At 39.8% G+C, this 22,394-nt stretch overlaps 1 protein-coding gene across 4 annotated transcripts in view; it reads right to left on the bottom strand.

Annotated features, from left to right (window-relative positions):
- Positions 1-22,394, bottom strand: part of Fmn1 (formin 1) — a 401,580-nt gene that overhangs the window by 358,448 nt on the left and 20,738 nt on the right. For all 4 annotated transcript variants that reach the window (XM_058584664.1, XM_058584665.1, XM_058584667.1 and 1 more), the window contains one exon: positions 7,515-9,518. In XM_058584664.1, coding sequence (XP_058440647.1) covers positions 7,515-9,387 — 1,873 coding nt within the window. In that variant the 5' untranslated portion in view covers positions 9,388-9,518. The remainder of the gene's footprint in view (positions 1-7,514; positions 9,519-22,394) is intronic.

The raw sequence follows: 22,394 nt of genomic DNA, 5'->3' as shown, positions 1-22,394 counted from the left end.
CTCAGAGTGATATTGACTGTTTTCAAAAAGCACTCTCTCCCAGAGCCCATAATTAACACAACAAAAAACACACTTTCAATACTCGCTACTTTGTTTTATCAATTTTATAAAATGCTTGTAATCTGATTACGCTTGCAAAGGCTTGTAATTTTTTAATGTCCCAATCGATGATATCATAAGGTAGAATGGTTGAGTTATATAAATAAACATATCCAAAAACTTCCTGCAAAATTTAATATCTATTCTTTTAAATGTGATTTTCTCTTTTAGATTTTTCATTGACTCTTCCTTTTAATCATGGTGTTAACTCTGCCACTTCTGTACCCTCTTTGGAATCACTTTAGATGGCTACACATAGCCTAAGACCACAAACTGTTGCCCTACTTTTAAATCTTGTGCTCTGGATCTAAGAATAGAAAAGAGACAAATAAAAATTTGGTAGAAGGTGTCACTCTCAAAGCACAATTTAACCTTAATGGGGAAGAAAAAGTCACAGGTGTAAAGCTGGTTTAGGATTTTTAAACATTAGATCTTGGCCACAGTCCTGGCCTTTGAAACATATTTGCCTTTAAAAAACAAAGCTTGAATGAGAGAAATAATTTATTTTATAGGAAATAAATTATTTTATAGGAAAACTGACTTCAAATTCAAATTGTTCATTGGTAGAAAATGTATTTCCTGTTTCATATGCTAATTAGCTATTCTTAATTTGAGATTTCTGGGGAAGATATTTTTAAATCTTCTTTGTATTTTCCACAAAAAACAAGCAGTCACAATGTGATATTATTGATATGTATAAAAGCTTTGTTTTTTAAAAACTGAATTTTTTCCCCTGAATCTATAGACTGAAAGCTATATCACCTGGCATTCTAATTCATTCACTTCCTCTATGTATGAACTTTTGACAATTAATGAAAGAGTCAACCTGACTAAATTTAGAGGTAGAAGGTGATATGAAAAAGATGTAAAGATTACAGTAATCACCTAGTATCAAGATAGTCATTGCTTCAGAACAAAACTTACATCACATAAACACACATTCTTCTTTACTCGGTGTAGTTCATCTAAAGTATCTTTCTTTATTTCAGTATCCACTCACTAGTAGTTGGGGGAAAACTGTAGCCACTATTTCCACTTCCCCATCACTTTCTCATCTTCAGCCTCTTGCAGATGATTCTCCGGAAATAGCCCCCATAATGGGAATTAGAGGCCAGTTCTATCTTGGTCTTCATGGCTCACTCAATTCATTTGCATCATCCAGTCTCTCATCTGCCATCAAGATCCACTCTCAACTCTTCCCACCTGCTCTTGGCCCTGGAAGATTGACCTTGAAAACCACATCCAGCAGCTAGGCTCCCTTACACTTATGTAAAGTCCTTGCTTAGCATCTGGATGGCCATCTCAAGTGACAGCCACCATTTTAAGAAAAATTTTGTTTTCCCACCCAAGGGCCGTTTCTGAGAAGGGTTCACCACTCCCTAATACCAACCCAAACCTTCACCTCTATTCTCCACCCCCCACACCAAGGGAGTATCACCACTCCCTCATAGTGAGGATGGTCTTAGGCTTGAGCCTAAGCAACTCCATTTTAAAAACTCCAGTTTGAAACCTGAAGTCTCACTAGGCATGCCTAATGCAGCCCTCCAGTATGGCCCTCAGACACAAACAAGTCACTTCCCCCCACCCTGATAAACTCAGAGTGAAGCCTCTGGCAGACTGTCCTGCCTGATAAGAGGGAAAGGCAAAAAGATCAGGGTGGGGACCACCAGACCAGATGTTTTAGCCCGAGGGTAAATGATGTCACTGAGAATCAGGTGGTAGCTGATAAGGATTGAAAGGGGGGGTCAAAGCCCCAAAATTTAGTATAAATAATAGAGCAAATGAACAGATATTCAGCCAGCCAACACTGATGCACACAAGCCTGAGCCTGATAAGGACCTGGACTGACAGTCCACTCTTCTCATCTGTCTGAAGCTCTGGGTTGTTCTCACTGCTTTCAAACTCTACAGCCACATCTTGACCCTGTGAGAGCTGCAACTTCTCCCTAGGACCGCCTGCCTCTTCAGCCGGCCATCAACTCCACCTCAGGAGAAGCCTACCTTGGTTCCAGAGCTAATCACCATGGTCTGAGTGTGCATCTGCTGCACTTAGAGCCTAAGGCTTGAGACTTTTAATCCGACTCTTGAACTTAGCACGCAGAGGGAATGTCTGTCATTAGCCTGTCATGATTAAGTATGTTTGCAGTGCTTAAAATTAATTAATCTAGAATTATTTGCTGTGAATTAATCTAGGATTGTCTACTGCAGTGCCTTGCATTTAGGATTGTAGTTTTCTTGATTAAGAACCTATAGAGTGAAATTGTATTGAGTGATTTGAGTGAATAAAGCATTGAAAAGGACAGAAGTGCATGGACATTTTTTTATTTCTCCCCCTCAACTGTATAAATTGCACCTCTTGCCCATGGCAACCCCACCCTTAACCTCCCACATGAGAACCTGCCCGGCTCTAATCCCTGAGCCTGTTCCATGAAAGTCCCGAACACCAAGCCTGTTTTGCCTCTCTCCATCTATGCAGAGATGTGCCTTTGTCAGCTCTGACAAATAAACTCTCTGCCTGGTCTCTGTCTTTCATTTCTCCTCTCCTAGTTCCTCACTTTCCTTTCAACTTAGTCTTGTGGTAGGTTCTGTTAGAGGAGACAAGAGCAGAAGTTCAGAGGAGAGCAAGGCCACTATATTTATCCCACAGCTTCCTCTCTGCTGGGTGGCTCTACCACAAACCACTGCTGCTGCCAGATGGTCCTCTCCTAACCCCGCTCCCTGGGTTCCAGTAACCATATCTTCCCTTGCTCCTTCAGGCCTGGGTGTATCTGTAGAATCCAGGAACGATTCTGAATTGCCACCTTTTGTTGGCTTCTGGATGTTTTCTCTATCCTCATCTAACCCTGCTACCAATCAGCTTTCTTTGGGGTATTGCTTTAAAGCTCTCTAGCCACCTACATTTCCCCTTGTGACAAGGCTGTATTCTCAATGCTGAAGTGGTTAAAATCACTCTTCAAATATTGTAAAAGTGACATATTCATCACATCCAGAGAAACAATGTAAAAACATGCAAGGTAAAAAAGCCCACATTCTCCCCCAGTGCTTGTGCCCCTTCCCATTCACCTTATTCCCCACTTCCACCTGCCTGACTGTCTGATAAGGTACTCTACCTGGTCAGTCTTTTTCCACACCCATATCCATGATATTCAAATGCATACTAAACATCTGTGTTCATTGTGGGAAGAATTGATACTTGTTTCACTAAAAATTAAAAATGCTAAAAAATATTTTGCAACTCAATAGACATAAATCTAGATCAATACTCCTTATGATGTAATAATGTCATCATATGACAAACCATAAATGAACTATAACTTATTTAACCATTTCTCTACTGGTGAACATTCATTTTTTCCAGCTGTTTTTGACAATACAAACAATGCTACAATAAACTCCCTAACCCATGTATTTTGTTGTTGTTGTTGTTGTAGTAGTTGGACACAATACCTTCATTTTATTTTTATGTGGTGCTGAGGACCAAAATCAGTGCCTTGCACATGCTAAGTGAGTGCTCTACCACTGAGCCACAACCCCACCCCCACCATATATTCTTACTAGTATAGCAACTCAGCTAAACTCACCGTGTCATTGTAACATGTAGTTTCAGTTATAACCCCTTTACATATCCTATCAATTTAATTCTTAAATTCATTTTATAGACTGAATATGATATATCAATTTTGAGTCTTATTTTCCCTCTTAATAATTACCATTTACCACCTACTATTTGAATTCATTTAAGTGGCTGCATATACTCATTAACATTGTGAAGTTTCTTTATATTTGATCAGAATTGCAGCAAGCCTCAAAGTTTACATGGGAAGAATTCCCAAAGAAGTATTTATATCTTCTTCCCATGTGTGTCCAGAGAGAAATCAAAGCTTTGACAGAAGCATTAGATACAATAAAATATTACATTCATGTCTCTCAACCCTTAATTAGTTGGCATCAATTGGCATCTTTTGATGAGCATGAGAATTAGTCAAATGATCCTCAATATCAAGAAGAACTATGCCTGGGGCATGTGCTTGCCTCACCACCTCAGTGACTTCAATCAAAGGAAAAAGATCACAAGACAGCTGAAGAGCACAGGGCATCTCCCAAGTACAGTGAGCCAACTTTCATGTGATTTTCGTGGCATTAAAAGGTTGTTTTTTTGGGGGGGATTGAACTGAGGGGACTTAACCACTAAGCCACATCCCCAGCCCTATTTTGTATTTTATTTAGAGACAGGGTATCACTGAGTTGCTAAGTGCCTCGCCATTGCTGAGGCTGGCTTTGAACTCACGATTCTCCTGTCTCAGCCTCCTGAACTGCTGAGATTACAGGCATGTGCCACCACACCAGGCATTAAAAGATTTTATTTCAGATCAAAGATAAATAAAAGCAGCAAACCAAAAAAGAAATCCCAGCACCAACCCCCAAGGACACTGCTAGGCAGGGCAGGTCATCACTATTAAAATCCCTCAAGGTTTGAGGAAACTTCACATTTCACAAAAGCTTTAGAACATTTTACCTTTGTCTCCATCACCAAATCAAAATACTATAAAACCAATTCCAAGTATGGAAGAAGTGGTGTAGCCATGAGAAGATGAATCTGATCACCATTTATAGTTATTCTCAGTTATCACCATATTCTCACATTACTACCAGATAAGAAATTCTGTGTGTAGCTCATAGAATGAAGAGTTAGAAAAGATTACAAAACCAATAAATAGAAGGTAGCTTCTTTGGGACACATTTATGCTATTTCCTGCACAGGAAGCAATGACGTTGCCTTTACTGCTTGGTCTTGGGAGAAGTACATTGCCCTCTTGGGTAGGAACTACTCCTTGCCTGTAACACTAGAGTCTTCCAACTGGAAACAGATCTGATTACTTTTGCCAGACTTAATCTCTTACTTGAGCAGTTAATGAGAGCTTTCGATAATCTCACTGGCATCACTTGTATAAAATACCTAGATGTTATTTCCACAGGAAATAAATGTCCACAGACCATGAACTCAATCCGGTTAATAGCTAACATGGGAGAAAGGCAGGAGTTGGCTCCAGACAAAGGGCCCTTGCATGGTGATCTGTAAATGAGTTACACTCCCTTCTGGGCTGCAGGCTACTGTCTGAGGCCTCCCCTGGGACTGAGCAGGAGGAGAAATGGAGTGAAAGACAAAGGCAGCTAGAAGCAGGAGATTCTCCCTGCCTGAATGCACCAGCTGTAGGAAGTGACAGCAGGGTCTAGAATAGAAGAGGGCTCCTAGACACAAGAAAGGGAAGGTAAAAAAGAGTAAAGGGGACAAGAATGCATGCTAAAGATCAAAGATACTATTTCAAGCTCTCCCTCCTCCATGCCTTTCAAAGATGGGTCAATAAGAGAAAGCATCTGTCTGGGTGTCCCAGGGGAAGATATTCACATAAAAAGAAGCTATTTTCACTGGGGGAAAAAAAAAAAAAAAACAAAGTAGAGGGCTGGGGATATAGTTGGTAGAGTGCTTGCCTCATATGTAAAAGGCCCTGGGTTCAATCCCCAGCACCACAAAAATAAGTAAGTAAATAAATAAGTAAAGGCGTGTTTCATTCTTATTCTTCTTTCCCTTTTCAAATTCTCTTTTCTTCAGGTTAGGAGCACAGGAAGTCTCCCTGGCAAGGAAACCCCACGATCCTTATGACTGATAAAATTGCTACTGAAGATCCCAAAGGAAGGCTGGGGCCAAAGCAAAGGGGCCTGCCATGAATAACTGCAGGGAGAGGCCTCAGGAGAAGCCTCAGGAAGGTGTGACTATCCACTCAACTTGTCCCTCAGGGGGTTCACCACTGGTCACCAACAGAACCTGAATGTCCTCTGTGTGCCTCCATATGATGGACTTCAACCCATATACAATGGAGCTTATATAGTACTTCTATATTAAAAAGGGTAATGAAATAATAATCCTAAATCAAAGGGGAATAAAAAGGTTTACTGAACATCAATGTATTTAATGCAGTTTCTGGATGAGAAGCACACACGATCCTAGAATTCAATGTGATTTCTAAAAAAGACCTTTTGGGGTTATGGCAGCTGTTCTACACCATGACTCCAAGAGTCTCCCATTCACCTCTACAGTGTGCTTCCCTGCCAAGTATTTCCAAGTCTTCAACATTCACGGGAAGAAATAATCTTGTCGCTTAGATTCTATGATATATGATATAAAATTTACAGTTCTATACAGACTGGTTGTATTATGAAATTAGCACGTATTACCAAACTAAGGTCAATATATTATAAAAATAGGAGAAAAAGTATTTATCACATTTTTAAAGAACCCCCCCCCCATCAGTGATTTGGAGATTTATAATATGTAACCAGTTCAAAATAAATAGAAAGCTTTTGAAACTCCTCTTTCCTAGATAGATATTGTATCTAAAAAATTGCAGGAGAATTTTCTCTAACCTTTAAAAGATCATATATCATATTACAAGCTATTCCTTAAACAAAGACATTCACCATATGCTGTTAGAGGATGCTGGAAAAGAACATATTACCCACACAATGGCACAGAGAACCTGAGCATCAGCCACGTTAGCTTAGAAAATGTAATGAGTAGAGGACTGGCACCTCTTACTAAACTCTCCAAATTGCTTTCATGTAACATTTTAAATCACATTAAGCACATAAGTCAGAAGAGCTCTTTAGTACCCTTTGCATGAGAAATAATATCACCCTAGTCATAGCAGTAACCCATAAATAAAACATAACTTTAGAATAAGCAGTTACTTTGTGCTTGTTTATGGAATTAAGCAAAAAACAACAAGAACAACAAAAATTGGAACCAAGTTTCTTCAAGTTAGACTGAATTCTTCCCTTCTGGTAAAAATGATTTTTGTCATACATGATGGCACTTATAACAGTGATTAAATACAAGCAAGCAAAAAGCAACCCCCTAACTACAGACAGATGAGCAACAACACAGCCTGCTTTTATGCTTCTTCTTAGTAAATCCCTAGAACAACTGTAGCAGATTGAGTGTCAGAATTAGGTCAAGGGGCCAATTACTCAGTTAGCATCTAGGGCAGGGACAAGTTACTCCTTCTTTCTGCCTGTTCCTGTTTCCTGGAGCCCCTGTGTTAAGTAACCATGGAGGCAACTTTAGAGTGTGCCATAAATAAATAAATAAGCAAACAAACAAATAAATAAATAATAAGCACAAAGCATGTATACAGCACTGCTTCTGGAAACAACTACACCTTTTAGTCCCTAAGTCAACACCACCTTCACCCTCTCCACACAACCCTGTACAAACTCCCAGTTCTCTTGCTACCAGACAAAGTAACAGGCCCAGGAATTCTGGTCTGTTGTTAATTGGTCAATCTCTGAATGACACAAGTAGACTGATAGTTCCTGAGTTGCTCAAAGATTGGTCTAGATATCTTAAACAGGACTGACCTGGAGGCGACTGATGCTGGGCCTGAGCTGTGGTCTTGCCTGGCCCCCAGCTTTTTTCCAGAGGTTCCCCAGGCACCAAGGGAGATGGGCCTGTTCTGAAGGAGGTTGGGCTGGCTCCTTTGGTCTCCGTGACCTTAGCAAAGGAGGGTGACTCCAAGGTATCGGCAGAGGGGGACACAGAGAAGACACAGCTCTTTCTATCAGGAGAGTCATTAAGAGCAGCTTCCCTCTCTCCAGGCAGTGTAGGAAGCCGGAGGATCCTGTGGTGCTGCTGGGGGCTGGTGCGCCTTGGAGGTAAAGGCGAAGGAACAGGTGATGTCCGTTTGCATGCGCTGGACTGAGGGGATGAATTATTAAATACCATACCAAGAGCGGCTGGTGCTGGGGGGGATGGCCTCCTGTCAACGTCTCTGGGTTGGGAAGAGTCAGGACGTACAGCACGCTGTGGATCCAGAAGCAAGGATCTGCGGCCCCTCTGAGATAGCCCAGCCCTCCTTTTGCTTCTGGTTTCTGGGAGGGTGGAGGTGGTCCTTGTGTTGAGGGGGAAGCCCAATCTTTTCCCCTCAGTGGCCTCATCTAACTTCTCACTCTCTATCACCTTCAGGAGGACCTTGTTCACAGCCCCCTCAGCACTGGCTAGGGAACTAGAAATGGACGCTGTTTCTCTGGCCAATGACTGGGATGACCTGTCCCCTTGCTGCACTTCACCCCACCACCTGGAACCAGGAGCCCCAGCCTCAGGTCCTGGGAGCTTGAGCAAGTCTGCTTTGGATATGAACTCAGCCTGGGCCTCTGGGCAAATGCCAATGCTTTCCTCGGCCTCAGGATCCTTTTTAACTACTCTTTGCACCTGGGAGGACAGATCCTGGACTTTGGCCACTACTTTGGAAACAGGTTTCGTCCTACGAGTTTGCCCAGCCGATTTCCCCATTCTTCCCACCTCTGCCTCTGGACGTTTCTCAGCGTCCAGATTTTCAGGCAGACCTGTTTGCTGACGCTCCAGCCCACCAGGACTGCTCAGTGGGCCTCCAGTGCCACCATTCCCTGCCTCTGTGGAGCTTCTGTCAGGGGGCAGTGCTCTTCTTCCAAGCCCAGCGGCCTCTGAGGCTGTCCCAGAGGTCTCGATGCCAAGGTCTGAGTCCGGTGTCCTGGGGATATCTGCAGGGCAGCGCTCTCTCCTCTGCAGGGAGGATGTAAGTGCCCTATTTGGGACCAAGTTTCCTCTTTCCTCTAGGAGCTGAAGATTAGGCCTGGCTGGAGAAAGAGGAAAGGAGTTGCTGGAACAGATCTGGTCTTTCCCCATCCAGGGGGCTGGTTCCCGGCCTCCACGCCCTTTCCTTCTTGTTCTCTTCTGTGGGAGTTCCTCAAGGCTCTCTCTCCACCCACCAAACCTCAGGGGCTGTTTGTTCCCATGGGTGCTTCTCTTACTGAGAGGGCCCACAGGCTGCTCCCCCGACCCGTCTCCGGCACTTGGGAAACAGTCGTCCTCCTGGGCCAGGCTCACCGACAGCTCCAGCAGTTTCCCCTCCTGGTTCCCCGAGAAAATGCCCAGGATGTGGTCTGAGCTCAGCAGATTGGCCAGCAGTCTCTCCCTCTCTGCTGTCAGTTTGTACAGCTCAGTTAGGATGTCTTTCGTAGGAGTCTGCTTGAAAAATATGTCGCCAGGATGTTCATTGGGCTGCTGGCTGAGGCTGATGATGTCTGGCCCCTCCCTGACTTGGTAGCAGTTTTGAAAACCTTTACTGGCTCTGTCTAGAGTTACAGTGCCCTTGTATGAAAAACCTCTGATGTCCCCTCTTGGAAGATAGAAGCTGATGTAGCACAGTTCAGTAATGGGCTTGCGCAATTGGAGTGTGCAGCAAGTACCTTCCATTATGCCTACCTAATTATTCATGCCTTGGAGATGCTGGTCTGTGGTCAGGCTTCCCAGGCTCCAGTGGTGAGGCATGTGATGGTGTCTACGCAGAGAAGGCAGCTGACAGTCATCTCCAGCAACGAGACTGCCTGTTAGAGGAACAGGGGAAGAAAGCAGCTTGTCTAACAGAGTGCACAAATCACACGCCAGCATAAATCTAAGCACAACCACCGCTTACCCTTCCTCTCAGGCTGACCTCAACCAATTCAAGGCGTCTGCCAACAGCCTGACAACAGCCTCTGCCTGCTCCCTACCTTGGCCAGTGGAGCTTTTTCACAACTGAGAGATGGCAGAGTGCTCCAATTTTAGCCCCAAGTCAAAAGTCCCCCTGCCCCATGTGGGGACTCACTGTGTAGCAGATCTCTCAACTTCTCCAGGCTGCATTTTATGCTCTTCTATAGAATAGAGCTATCAAACCTCCCAGAAAAATCTGAGGAAAGAGGCCTTTGAGATGTTTAGAAAACAACTGTTTTAATGACTCGTGCTTGGAATATTGTGCAAAGAAGCCTTTGTAACCCTCCAAGAAGCATCTTTTAACTTAAAGCACAATAAGAGGGAAAGATTTTACACCAAAATTTTGAAGTTAGAGGTGAAAATTTAAATTTAAAAGATTAAAATTTAAAGAAATCACTCAGGAGGTTTGATCAAATTTTCTTGGTCTTTTTATTGTTGTTGTGTTTTGTTTTTCCTACTTCTTGCCTATTTGAGGCCAAGTAGAATGGCAGAGAAAAATACCTCTGGCCCTGATATGTTTTTGTTGTTATTGTTTTTTTTTTTTTTTTGTTATTTTTTGTTTATTTCTTTTGGTACTGGGAATTGAAACCAGTGCACTTTACTACTCAGCTATATTCCCAGCCCTTTAAATTTTTTTTTATCTTAAGACAGGGTCTCATTAAGTTGCTGAGGCTACCCTTTAACTTGCAATCCTCCTGCCTCAGCCTTCCAAGTTGTTTGGATTATAGGTGTGCACCAGTGTGCCCAGCCTACATTAATTTTTAATCATTTCATCAGATGTCACTTAAGTAGTGCAGGTGGCTTGAACATTTTCATAAATGCTTCCATAACCAGCATTCCAACACCTGGACATGGGACTTAGAGTTTTATATTGCTATGCTTCATTTCTTAAATAAGATGCTCAATAATCAAAACTTCCTCACTTAAAAGAAATCCCCCTAGGAATGACAACAGAATAACTATATATTAATTATTCATAGCTTTAAAAAAGGTTAAAGGGACATGAAGAGAAGATATCCAGAAGAGATGGTAAGCCAGCTTTTGTTACAATTGTATATGAGATGATTCTTATTCAACTAGTCATATTCTTAAAACCATCCTAAAATGCTCACTGTAGGAGAGTCCTAAAGATGCACACATGCATAGATACCTAATAACTATCCATATATATCCAAGAACTCACTTGAGAGGTGTTCTTTTATTATGTGATTTACAGCCATCAGTTATTAAAGCAGAGCTGTCAATATCTACTATGCCTGATGTAAAGCATGAAGTATGAAGAGTTCAGTTTGTGAATTCTCAGAAAAATTGAAGGAAAGCAAAAGAAATACTATTCGATTCTGAACTGTGGAAAAACAGATGGCTTCCTCTGTTCTCAAGGACAATCCTCCTCTATCTTTTCTTACCTCCTCATATTCCCTGGATTAGAAGTGTGTGATGTGGGAGAAAAGTGAAATGAAAACTTTTTCAGAATCTGCACTAAGTAGCAGCACAAAGTTTGTGCCATCATTTCAAATTGGATCAGAACTTTGTTCTGAAAGCCTGTTTCTTAAGAGGGAGAATTCTTATGTATTGAGGATATATACACACATCCACTTTTATTTTGTTACTTAGTCAGCAAGGCTCTATTTCACATATGAGAACATTGAGATGAAGAGAGATCGTGGCTCAGCGGTAGAGCATTTGCCTAGCATGTTCAAGGCATTGGGTTTGAGCCTCAGCACCACATAAAAATAACTAAAATAAAGGTGTGTAGTCCAAATACAACTAACTAACTAACTAAATAAATAAATATTTTTTAAAAAAGAGATCAGAAACTTGTCTGAAAGGATATGGCTCAGAAGAAACAAGCTTCATAGTGAGGTCTTCCTCACTCCATTGCTTCATGGGTGATGTGGCTCCTCTGTCTTCTACCAATGAATTGATTTTTCCAGGCAGTTTGAGAAGAAGAGCTCTTTCATTTGGCTAACTTGATGTTACATAATTGCTTCAGCACTGTCTCACTTCTTCCCACTTTTGACATTTATTGGAGAGACTCAGCATGCCTGTATTGCTCCCTAAAGTTATCCCTTAAATGATGAAAGTTAGAAAAAAGGGGCACTGAAAATGTCCTGGGTCTGGAAGTAAAAACTGCCAAGTGGAGGCCAATGAAAATTCTGATTCAGAAGTTAAGACGGAGAGGCTCTCACATAAAGGCCATGCCCTTTAGGAAGATTATAGACATGTGCTGCTCTATTGTAGGGTTGAGCACTTTTTTCTCCTGGTCTTTGTGAGTCTTGGTTATATAAATGGAGAAAACTTCATGATTAGTACTCCATATGTTATTCACAGTTGGGAAAATTCAAGTCAAGGTTTAGTGAATTATGACATGGATTTATACTAATAAATCCATAATGCAAGGCATGAAGCTATTAGTATAAACAAAACCACATCACACTACTGCCTCATCCATCCAGAAATTTCAACACAGAGTGCTCTTTCCAGATTTGTAGTGCTCATGTCTGGAGCTAAGGAGGAAGCTTAGTTCAATAGTACATCTTCTTACTATGCTCTTCTTTAAATCTCCAAACTCAAGCTTCAAAATCTTTCAGTGAGTCTGTATCCAGCTAAGACCAGAATCCCCCTCTTGAAAGTCAGTGTTAAATAAATAGTAACTTAGTACATCCACAATCAAGCAAGTCTTTCTTCCTATTATTAGATTGAGCCTCTTCTATTCACCCCTTATTAGAGACCTATTTCATTTTCTTTCTACAATTTCTTTTACTACATTTTCTTTGCAGGGCAATAGTATAAAATAGTTGAAGTCACAAGCATGGTGTTGTATTTGCAGGTAATAATGATTCAGCTAGGGATCAAACCATAGGGTACAGAAGATAAGAGCAGTGATTTGGGGATAGCAGATCTTAACTTTTGGCCATGTGATTTGGGGCAAGAGGTACAGTAAAAGTAATTCCTCTTGAATTAAAAAATAAAAAGGTCTCAATTTCTGGAATTCTGAAATTTAAAAACATAATCTTAGAAGTTGTTCTCTATTTCCAAGATGAAATCTTCTTCCAGGTACCAGAGGTCCAAATCCAAGTGCATGATGTACTTCATGTTTCTTTAAGATATACTTGAGATTCCAATGGTCATATAAAAAAGTAGGGAGGTACTCCTAGTACCTCTCACTCTAGACTTTGTCATTTAACAAATAAATAAATAAATAAATAAAGCAAAAGACACCATCTGCATTATAAGGCAGAAATTAGGAAGCAGAATGAATTATTTTAATTTATAAGGTAGAGTGACTTGAAAAGAATGAGTTTCTCCTCTGAATGCATTTGTCTGAATTTGGCTACTACATGAAATATTAGAGACAACTTATGAAAGAAGGACTCTTCCCTATTTTCTGGTCCTAGCATGAGTTTTAAAAGGAGTTTTGCTACAATTATGGACATCCAAAGTCCAAATAATTTAGGGTAGATTATTTCAAAGAAGTAAAATAGACATTTTTCATATTTTTATCCCCTCTTTTCCATATTATAATTTATTTTTATCAAAATAGTTGTGCACACTACCTCCACTACCATAAGAGAATATTTATAGAGCTGCCTCTGGAGCATAAAATAACTAAATTCCTCTCTTTACGAAAGAAAAGCAGTCAGCTATCAGTCTTCTATCCCTAACGTCTCTGCCTAGTCTGGATCTGGAAGAACATCACATCCACTTTCTCCCTGCAGATCTCCTGTCCTTTGTGGAATGAGAAATACAATCTTTAAATTTATAGCTTAATAATTCAAAATATTATTTAGTGAGATCTACTAGATGATCAAGAAACTACAAAACAAACAAACAAACAAAAATGAAGAAACACATTTGCCTTGAGAAAACACATTCTTTGAAGAAGAAACACATTTGCCCTGAGCAAAAGAACTTCAATCTACACCCTCTGACCCACCACATGAAAAGAAGGCTTTAAGGCAGGAGGAACTTTTCACTGTGACTATCCATTAGCATGTCAGAGTATAGAGCTTAGTCATCACACGTATTTTCCATCTGAGAAACCAGGGGAAAAAGAACTGCAAGTCTTAGGAGGAGGAAAAAAAAAATAACAAGGAAAGCAATGTGGAGTGGTGTTAAATACACCAGCACTACTGTTCCATGCTGTGTTCACAGGGCTATTTCAAGCACCATTTCCTCATTCTGCTTTGACTCAAATTCAGTGGCTCTGCAGGCGCCACGTGTTAAATTATACATCTTAATTCAGCCTAGGAAGTGACCTTTGCTGGCACCGCTCAATGTAAAAGCACTTTGTATCCCAGGGAGTCTCCACGTCTCCACATCCTCTTGCAAACTCCAGGCTGCCATTCTCTCTATGACAACACCGCTGCAGTGATTTATTCCTTGCCTCTTTTTTCCAATAAGTAAGTAGATTATTTCACTCTACCCAGATGGAAATATCTGTTGTGCCTCATCATAATGAGAAATGACTGCCTTTTAGGAGATGCTCTCCAAGGTTCATAATATATTTCACATATGTCTAAAGTAAGATCTAAGAATTAGCTGCAGTCATTCTGTCTGCTAACTGTAGATTTCCTAATTGATTCTGGTCTGAAAGGGCCAGTGCAAAGTGTTTTTTGTTTTTTTTTTTGGCCTGGTCATGGTGTAGGCATACCCTGTGACTTCACTGGAGCCCAATACTGCTGTGATAGGTTATCTGTAAGTTCTATTATTGAACTGGAAATTTCTCATTGGTCCATCCAGATTTATGCTCTACCCCTTACACCATTCTAAGCACCAGAAGACTGACTTTTATGGACTCAATCTATGATTTCTCCTGTGCTCTGGCAGCTACTGGGGTTAGCCATTGAGAAACAATAGTAGCAGGATTGCAAGGCAGACTGGAAAAGGGGTCAGGATCTTTACTCCCCAGCCTCCTTTTTCCTGGGATATGGTCTGCTGTAAGTGTGATTGCAAAGAATAAGAAAGTAGGCTGATGGTTAAATGAAGAAAATGTGAGTAATAATCTAACAGCTTTTAAGGGTCTGTCTTTGCTAAGGAGATCACAGCTTCTCTTTGGGTAGCTTACCTTCAGCTGCAGCTGTTTTCTCTGGGTACCAGTTATTACTGCCTCCTCTCTCTTACTTAGTTCTAGATGCCTTTGAATTCTGCCTCTCTTATGATGTTGGGCAAGTTGGTACCTGCCTATCTCCTTTCCACTCATCCCCTGGGATGGAGTACTGTGCTACTGTTTTTCAAACAGGTGATATAAAAACAAAAGAAGTTCTGCAAGTTTCCTGGCTCTTTTCTCCCTGGAGGATTTTTTTTTTTCTTCAACGAACATACATTCTGCAGGAGTAGGAATAGAAAAAATAGGGAAATCGCAATATAAACCAAAAAGAGACCATTCTGTAATCAAAAGAGACCCATTCTATATCAAAGGACAAATCTGACTGACTACATCATGTTTATAAGATCAGAATAATTCTTCAGGTAGAAGAAAATATTTGAAATAATTCCTCACTAGAAGGATTTGATAAGTAGAGATTTAGAAAATGGAACTCCAAGAAGAGGGAACATTATATAAGATATAGAAATCAGCTAAAATTTTACAAAGACAAAAATTTTCTCTGTGTTTTAGATATGTGTCAAGAGAGACTAGTCAAGGAAAAACTAGAATTGTCTTAGTTCATTTTGTACTGTTATAACAGAATACCTGAGGGGAGGTGATTTATAAAGAAAGAAAATAATTAGCTCACAGCTCTAGAGACTGGGAAGTCCAAGAACATGGCTCTGACATCTAGCAAGGACCCTATTAGTGCGTCATCCCATGGCACAAGGTGGAAGGGCAACAGTGTGCATGACCAAACTTGGTTTTATAACAGACACTCACAATTAGCAAATCCACTCCTGCAATAACATTAATCTGCTCAGGAGGGTGGAGCCCTCACAATGTACAGACCTCCTGTAAGCCCCATCTCCAAACATGTTTGCAATGGGAAATGTTTCCAACATATGAACCATCTCCAAACATGTTTGCAATGGGAAATGTTTCCAACATATGAACCTTAGGGGACACATTCAAACCATAGCAAGAGGTGTAAAAGATTCGAATCCAAGTTGGGAAATTAATGCTAACTTCAAAGACAAGTGAGTCATGAAGCTACTGTGAGTTCTGATCAGGGAAGAAGTATATTCAATGCTGAACTTCAGGGAGGTTAACTTGGCAGTACTGTCAGAACAGATTGGAATAAAAAGAGCTTGGACAGGAAGTCAAGAATGAGGAGTAGGGACATCAAATTCTGCAAAGAAGTGGAGAAAGAAAATAGGAGAGATTAACAGAGTTTTAGGTGGTTATTTTAGTAGAGCAACAGAACACCCGACCGTATTGCAAACAGCAAAAGAGAAGACTGATGGTTAAGAGGAGGAAATACAAGTAATCACCGGTACAGCTATTAAGGTTTTGTCTTTGCCTTTATTTTTGTTTTGCTGTTTTAAGATGTGGGATGTTTTTAGGTTGAGAAGGAGCGATTGAAAAGGAAATTAGTGATGACATAAGGGAAAGATGGTGAAAAAAAATATGGGACAACAGACAGAGGTAGGTCCCAGGGGAAGGAAAAGACATGGGACCAAGGACACATGGGGAAGAATTGGTCTTGACAAGAAAGAGGTCTGTTTCAAAAGACTAGGACTAAGGAGAGAAGATAGAATGAGATAGGAAGCACTAAAATCAAGGAACTTTATAATTCTTCCAATCATTTCTGTTTTCTTCTTACAGACTCTATGACTTTCTTGGCATTCTTACAGTGTCACAAGAAGGGAAGCATTAAACCAGTCTACACTGCAGATGCTATACTCCTGCCTTTGAAACTGACTTGACCATGAAATGACCAATGCTTCCAGCTAGGTCTCATTATACTGGCAAATCTCTATTAAAAAACAGAGGTCAACTTTTGGTCAGTAGGGTTATTTTAGTCAATAAAGACTTAGCCAAAGTCATAGAAAGCTATAAAAGGGGAACAAAAAGGGCTTCTTTTTCTTTTGTTCTTTTTTTTTTTTTATCTAGGAAACAGTCTGCTCAGTTACAAGCTGTCAACCTTGAAGAGCCTTTCAAAGACTTTAGGGAATCCTTTCTTCATGTCTTCTTCACCTCCCAAAAGCAACATCACATAAGAAAAAAATGAATACCAGTTTCCCATCTGATCTCCATGAGAATTTAGGAATTGGAGATACTCAACACATCTGGGTTCATATTGTTACCTGATTTGTATCATCATATGGGTAAGATACATTAAGCACACTGAAGAATAAATCTTTTCCCCACAATTTGAAAAAAAGAAGTAGATATGAGATTCTTACTTATTGAATGCTCAAGGCTTTACCAATAATGGTTGACTATAGAGTATCTAACAAGGGTAGGCTGGGTACATTCTATGTCACAGTTAGTTAAGATTGTAGATAGCTTCCTTTCAAAAATTAGAAGTATTTCTGTTCAGATATGTGAACTCATTCTGTGGAATATATTTTTTTAATGGGAAATTTAAATCAGGGACAATCATTGCATATGTTAAGTGAAATCTGCATTTCCAGATTAAGGAACTTGCTTTTGAACAATAATTCTCCAATTAGACCCAACAAGGAGGTTTAAATTGGCTTTTCTGCTCAACAGACATTTTCGGTACCATTTTAGAAAGGATCAAGGACTCAGGCAGGGTGTCTTGAGGGTATATCTTACTTGAAGGTCTGCCACAAAGCACAGCCTCTGAGGAGGGGAGGAACATGTGAACTCAGAGGGGAAGTTGCCCTGATATCCCCCTACTCTACCCACCACTAGCCACCTCTGTTGAAAGAAAACCCAATTGTTTCACATTGTGTGTGTTTAGATTTTATAAATTCTACCAGTACTTGACAGACCACAGTAATAGAACATCTGTATAAAACTTTCAGAAGAAAGATTGTTTGGATGGAACTTCATTTGAGACACCCAACTACCCTCTAGGGAAAACATAACAGATGTTGTCACTCTCAGGGTACTCACAGGAGGCTAATGGAAACCAGAAACTCTTAAGTGACTTGCCCCTGGTCACATGACTAGTGAACAACAGACATGCAACTTGGACTCTAGTATGGTTCTCTTATCATTATCCCACCACTGCTGACAGTCAGTTAAAAAAAAAAAGACCAAGAAACAAAATAACATTTTTAAAAACCCAACACTTACCATTGGATAGGATTTAAAATGCAATGCTGCACTACACAGAATGAAGCAAGTGGGCAAAGCCACTCCTTAGTGAAGCTTTCCCATTTAATATGACTTTATTAAATCTTGAAGTAGATATCTTTTGGGGAGCATTGTATGTCTGGTTAAATATTCAGTATTCTATAAGGGCTATAAGTTATAGGCAACAGTTTTATGGGTTTATCTGCTTCTCCTTTTGACCCTGTTGTTGTTTAAGGGGACTTGTCGGTATTAAGAGTTCAATGAACTCTTACGTTTGCCATAGGGATCAAAGAAGGTCCCTTCTTCACATTAATCTAGTGTCACTTTAACAAATCCACTGTAAGAGACATTTTGCAAGATATTCATTGTCGTATAGAGTGCTTAAGTAGAGGATCTCCTTGGGTAGACCAGGACAGGGCAGCCCAGTGGGGAGAGCAGTGGCCATGAGTTTGGGGCACTGCAAGTCAATCCAGCAAGGACAGCTACAGTCCCCACTGCTATTTGCCAAGCTCATAATCAAGGGGCAGGAAGATAACATTTGAGGAGAAGCAATAAAAATTAAAGATAGGTGTGAGTTAAAAAGGTAAGCAGATTTTTGCTGTTAATAAGGAGGTGGAAGAAGAGGAAGTGGAAGAGGAAGATAATATTCACCAAACCTTCATGAGTTCTTAACCAGATTAGGCCCTAGACTAAGTGTGTCCCCTGCCTCATTCATTTAGTTCTCACAGTCTAAGAGGTAGGTACTAGCAATAGTCCCATCTTAACCACATCAACTTAGGGAGGTTAGGTAACATGCCCAAACTCACAAAGCTATTAAGTCACAGAACTAGAACTTGAATTCTACCTACCTTAAGATGGTCTACATATAGAAGTTACAACATATTGTATTTCTGAAAACTTCAGGCATAAATAACTAAATCTGCTATGGAAGGCCCTTTGGGGATGTAAGGTTCACTACAAAGGATTATATTCCTTCTCCTAGAAAAAGACTATTAGCATAGTGTTTCTATTAAGCAGGTAGCACCATAATCTATATACCCTTTAACCAGAATATAAATTACTTGACCACAAAGAAAAAGAACATACAATGTTTAACACATTCCTGTTAGAAATTCTATTTTGTCCTGAAAAAAACTAGTGCCCTTGGTTTAATGTTTCTGCTACAGCCCGGAGAAGAACTTGCTCACCATGTTCCACCATGTCCTGCAGTAGTTTATCTACTTAAAATGTCTCTTACAGTAGATTTCTTAAAAAGAGAAAGGTAGAAGTTGGACATCAGTATTACATCTGCCTCAAGCGAAGTAAGAGGATTATGACTGAATATCAATGGTTTGCTACCATAGAGGATATACTAAAAAGGATCAGAGCACCCCCACCTTTGGCACAGTCCCCCTTGTGATGGAATCAGCTATGAATGTGGACAGTTGAACTATGTCTGCTCAAACATTTAAACCAATTCCACTTTTGACTTAAGGCTGCAAGTTATGATGGTAATACAGAAACTATCTCTAACTATTTCTTTTCCCTTGGCATCAGAATTTAAAAGATTTAAAGTCTCAGTCACTGAGGGAAATTATTATCATCATATTCCTCATTCCAACAACTGCTAAGATAGAGACTGTCTATGACACAGCAGGTATGTTCTGACCCAAAGGCTTAGCAAAGGGGAGAGTGCCACCTTGGGATCAACAACACTGTCTTCAATAAACAGCAACTCTAAGAATTCCCCATTGGATGACCACTCACAGTCTCATGACTTTATGCAAAAACACACCCACAATTCCTGCAGCTGGAGATATCACATGGGTGTCTAACAATTCTTTCACAGTTTCATTTGATTTTTGAAGCATTTCCAGGTGATTCCATAAATCAATTTTCAAAAATCTATTACTTGATTGCAATAGAAAGAAAAAATATAAAAAAGGATATTATATCAGAAATAATAATTTTCAGTTGTTTAAATGGCAGATTTAAAAGAATCAAGGAGAACAAAACTATCTATCAGAATAATGTAAAAACCAAAGTTTGTGATATAGACAGTTGTCCTAGAGAGTAGCCTCATGCCACATTTAGAAACCTGTTTTCCTGGAGTTTTAAAATATATCCAAAAATAGATGAAAATTCTTTGAAAAATATATAATAGTTTAATAGAAATATTTCTGGTTTTGATATTGCTAAAACTTCTAATTTTAAGAAATAAATCCATCTAGTGAAAAACAGAAATTGAGTTTTGAGACAAATGACTGTCATTTCTATTCTTAATGGGAAGAGTGGTGGGAAGAGTGATTCCCTTGCCAGTATGTCAGGGAATCCCTGGGAATGAAAGGACTCTGAGCATAGAAAGATTTATATTGTCTCTGGCAAGTTTCAAAGACAGATTGAAATAAAAGCAAATATATAAGTACAGTAAATACATTGGCACTAGTATTAGGAATGAAGAGTGAGAAGGAAACTAGGCCTGGGGCTCCAGCCTTTCATAAAAGGGCTTTCTTTTCTTTTTCTATTGTTGTTGTTATTGTTGTTATAGCCTTGAATAAAAAGTACCATTGGCACATTATTTTATCTCCCAGATTGCTAAATAAATCTGTGAGCCAGATGAGGCCACCTGTAAGTAACAGTGTTCTCTAAAGTAGACACAAGCTTGCGCGATGAATCAATTTTCCAGTTAGAAAATTCTATATGGATTAAGAGATCAAGTTTTATCAAGAAAGCAAGTTTGAAAGGGCCTGACATCATAAGCAGAAATATCCCTTTGGCTGATTGGGGACCTATTGAACCAAATAAATTTTTAGTTTCCATATTTTATTAGTGCATCTTAATTATGCAGATGGTGGATTTCACTGTGACATGTTGGTACTATATATTATATAATGTGATCAATTTCGCTGCCTTAATACCTCCCTGTGCCCTTCTCCCTCCCCCTGCTCCCCTTCTTCTATCTTACCAGTCTCCCTTCCACTTTCCTGATGTCCTTTTTCCCTCTAGTTTCCACATAGGAGAGGAAACATCCAATTCTTTTGAGTTAGGCTCACTTCACTTAGCACAATGATCTCCATGAAACAAATAAATTTTCAACAATCAACTCTTTCTTCTAAAAACCATGTTTTATAACATTAAATGTTTTAGTAAAGGCCGACATCCATAATATAAGTAACTTCAATGCATATCAATTCCATTAATGGTTCTTAGAGTTTAATTATTAATGGAGGAGAAAATGAACTATGGGGTTTTTTGTTTGTTTTTAATCTTGACAGGATCCAACATTTCCCTATTTTTTCTTCCATCTTAATTGCCTTCCCAGACCAAAGTATCACTAATATACTATAACTGGTTAATGCTTCCTCATTCTAAGATGTCTTAAGAAAATATACAAAATGCAGTTCACAAATACAGTTAGAAACATGATGAGTTATGCAATACCATAAGGCAAACATAGTGTTTAGACACCTGATCCAAAAAAGACAAATGTGTTTTACCTTTACGGTGCTCAGAGATTTTATGGTTATAATGAAAATTTCATGCCATTACTAAGGTATAAAAAGGTGGAACATGTGGATTTATAAGTAAATGATCAACCTTACCCTAACTTAAGTTTCTTTGAGGAAGCCAAGGCCAAGGCCACTGCTATACTCAGCTTTCTGGAAGTAGAACAGCAAGATGAAGAAAGGCATGACAGATGCTGTGGGAATGTTATGCAGATTTCACAAGCTGAGCCACAGCCAGGTGTGTAGCCAAGCACAGCAGAGTCATCAAGGGATGGGATGAAAAGAAGATGAGGAGAAAGATATTGGTTATGCGGTTTGACAGTGAGTTGGAAATTCTATTTAATTTTTAGCTCATTTAACCCTAGTAATTAGTTTCTGCTTCAGAAGTTTGTTATTCTCATTTTGTACATACATCACAGTAAATGAGCTTCAGAAGCAGCTAGTGGCAGAGTTGGGCTTCTGTACAAGGTCAATATAACTCCAAAGTCGATAGTCCTCTCAGTACAGCCCATTAGAGTAAGTTGGGCTTGAAGACCATTAGTATTCCAGCTTATAAGGAAGGATTTTAAAAACTGAGAAAAGGGAAAAGAGAATGTGGATAACTTCAATAAAGGTGAAGAAAATATAAAAGACAGAGAATTTAAGAATGTAGCTTTGAGGATGAAGAGGGCAGGACAGAGGAAGAAGGAGAGCCAGATCATAGAACTATCACAGTAAACATGAGGATGATCTTCCAGGGAGGCTTTCTGATAATAGCACATCATATATCCCACAAGACAAGGATGTGTGTCAGGGGGATCTACCAGAGTCCAGCCTACTCAACCTCTTTGTGAAACTGATGGACAAAGATTCCTATTAAAGGAGTAGGCAGTCAGGGAGATGTACTTGGGATTGAAGGAGGAAGAGGACACATTTGTTGAATCTGGAGGAAAGGGGGAGCTGTAGGGAAGAGGTATGAGGCAAGAAAGATGAAGGCAATGGTGAGAAAAGGACAAGATCTGACTTATAGGAAAGAAGGCAGCAAATTTCTTTGTGTTCATAAAAGA

This window comes from Marmota monax, unplaced genomic scaffold (genome assembly GCF_021218885.2).
Source record: "Marmota monax isolate L192 unplaced genomic scaffold, Marmota_monax_Labrador192_F-V1.1 WCK01_AAM20220418_F8-fsc00001, whole genome shotgun sequence".
NCBI classification, from domain to species: Eukaryota; Metazoa; Chordata; class Mammalia; order Rodentia; family Sciuridae; genus Marmota; species Marmota monax.
This window is presented reverse-complemented; position numbering and strand designations above follow the sequence as displayed.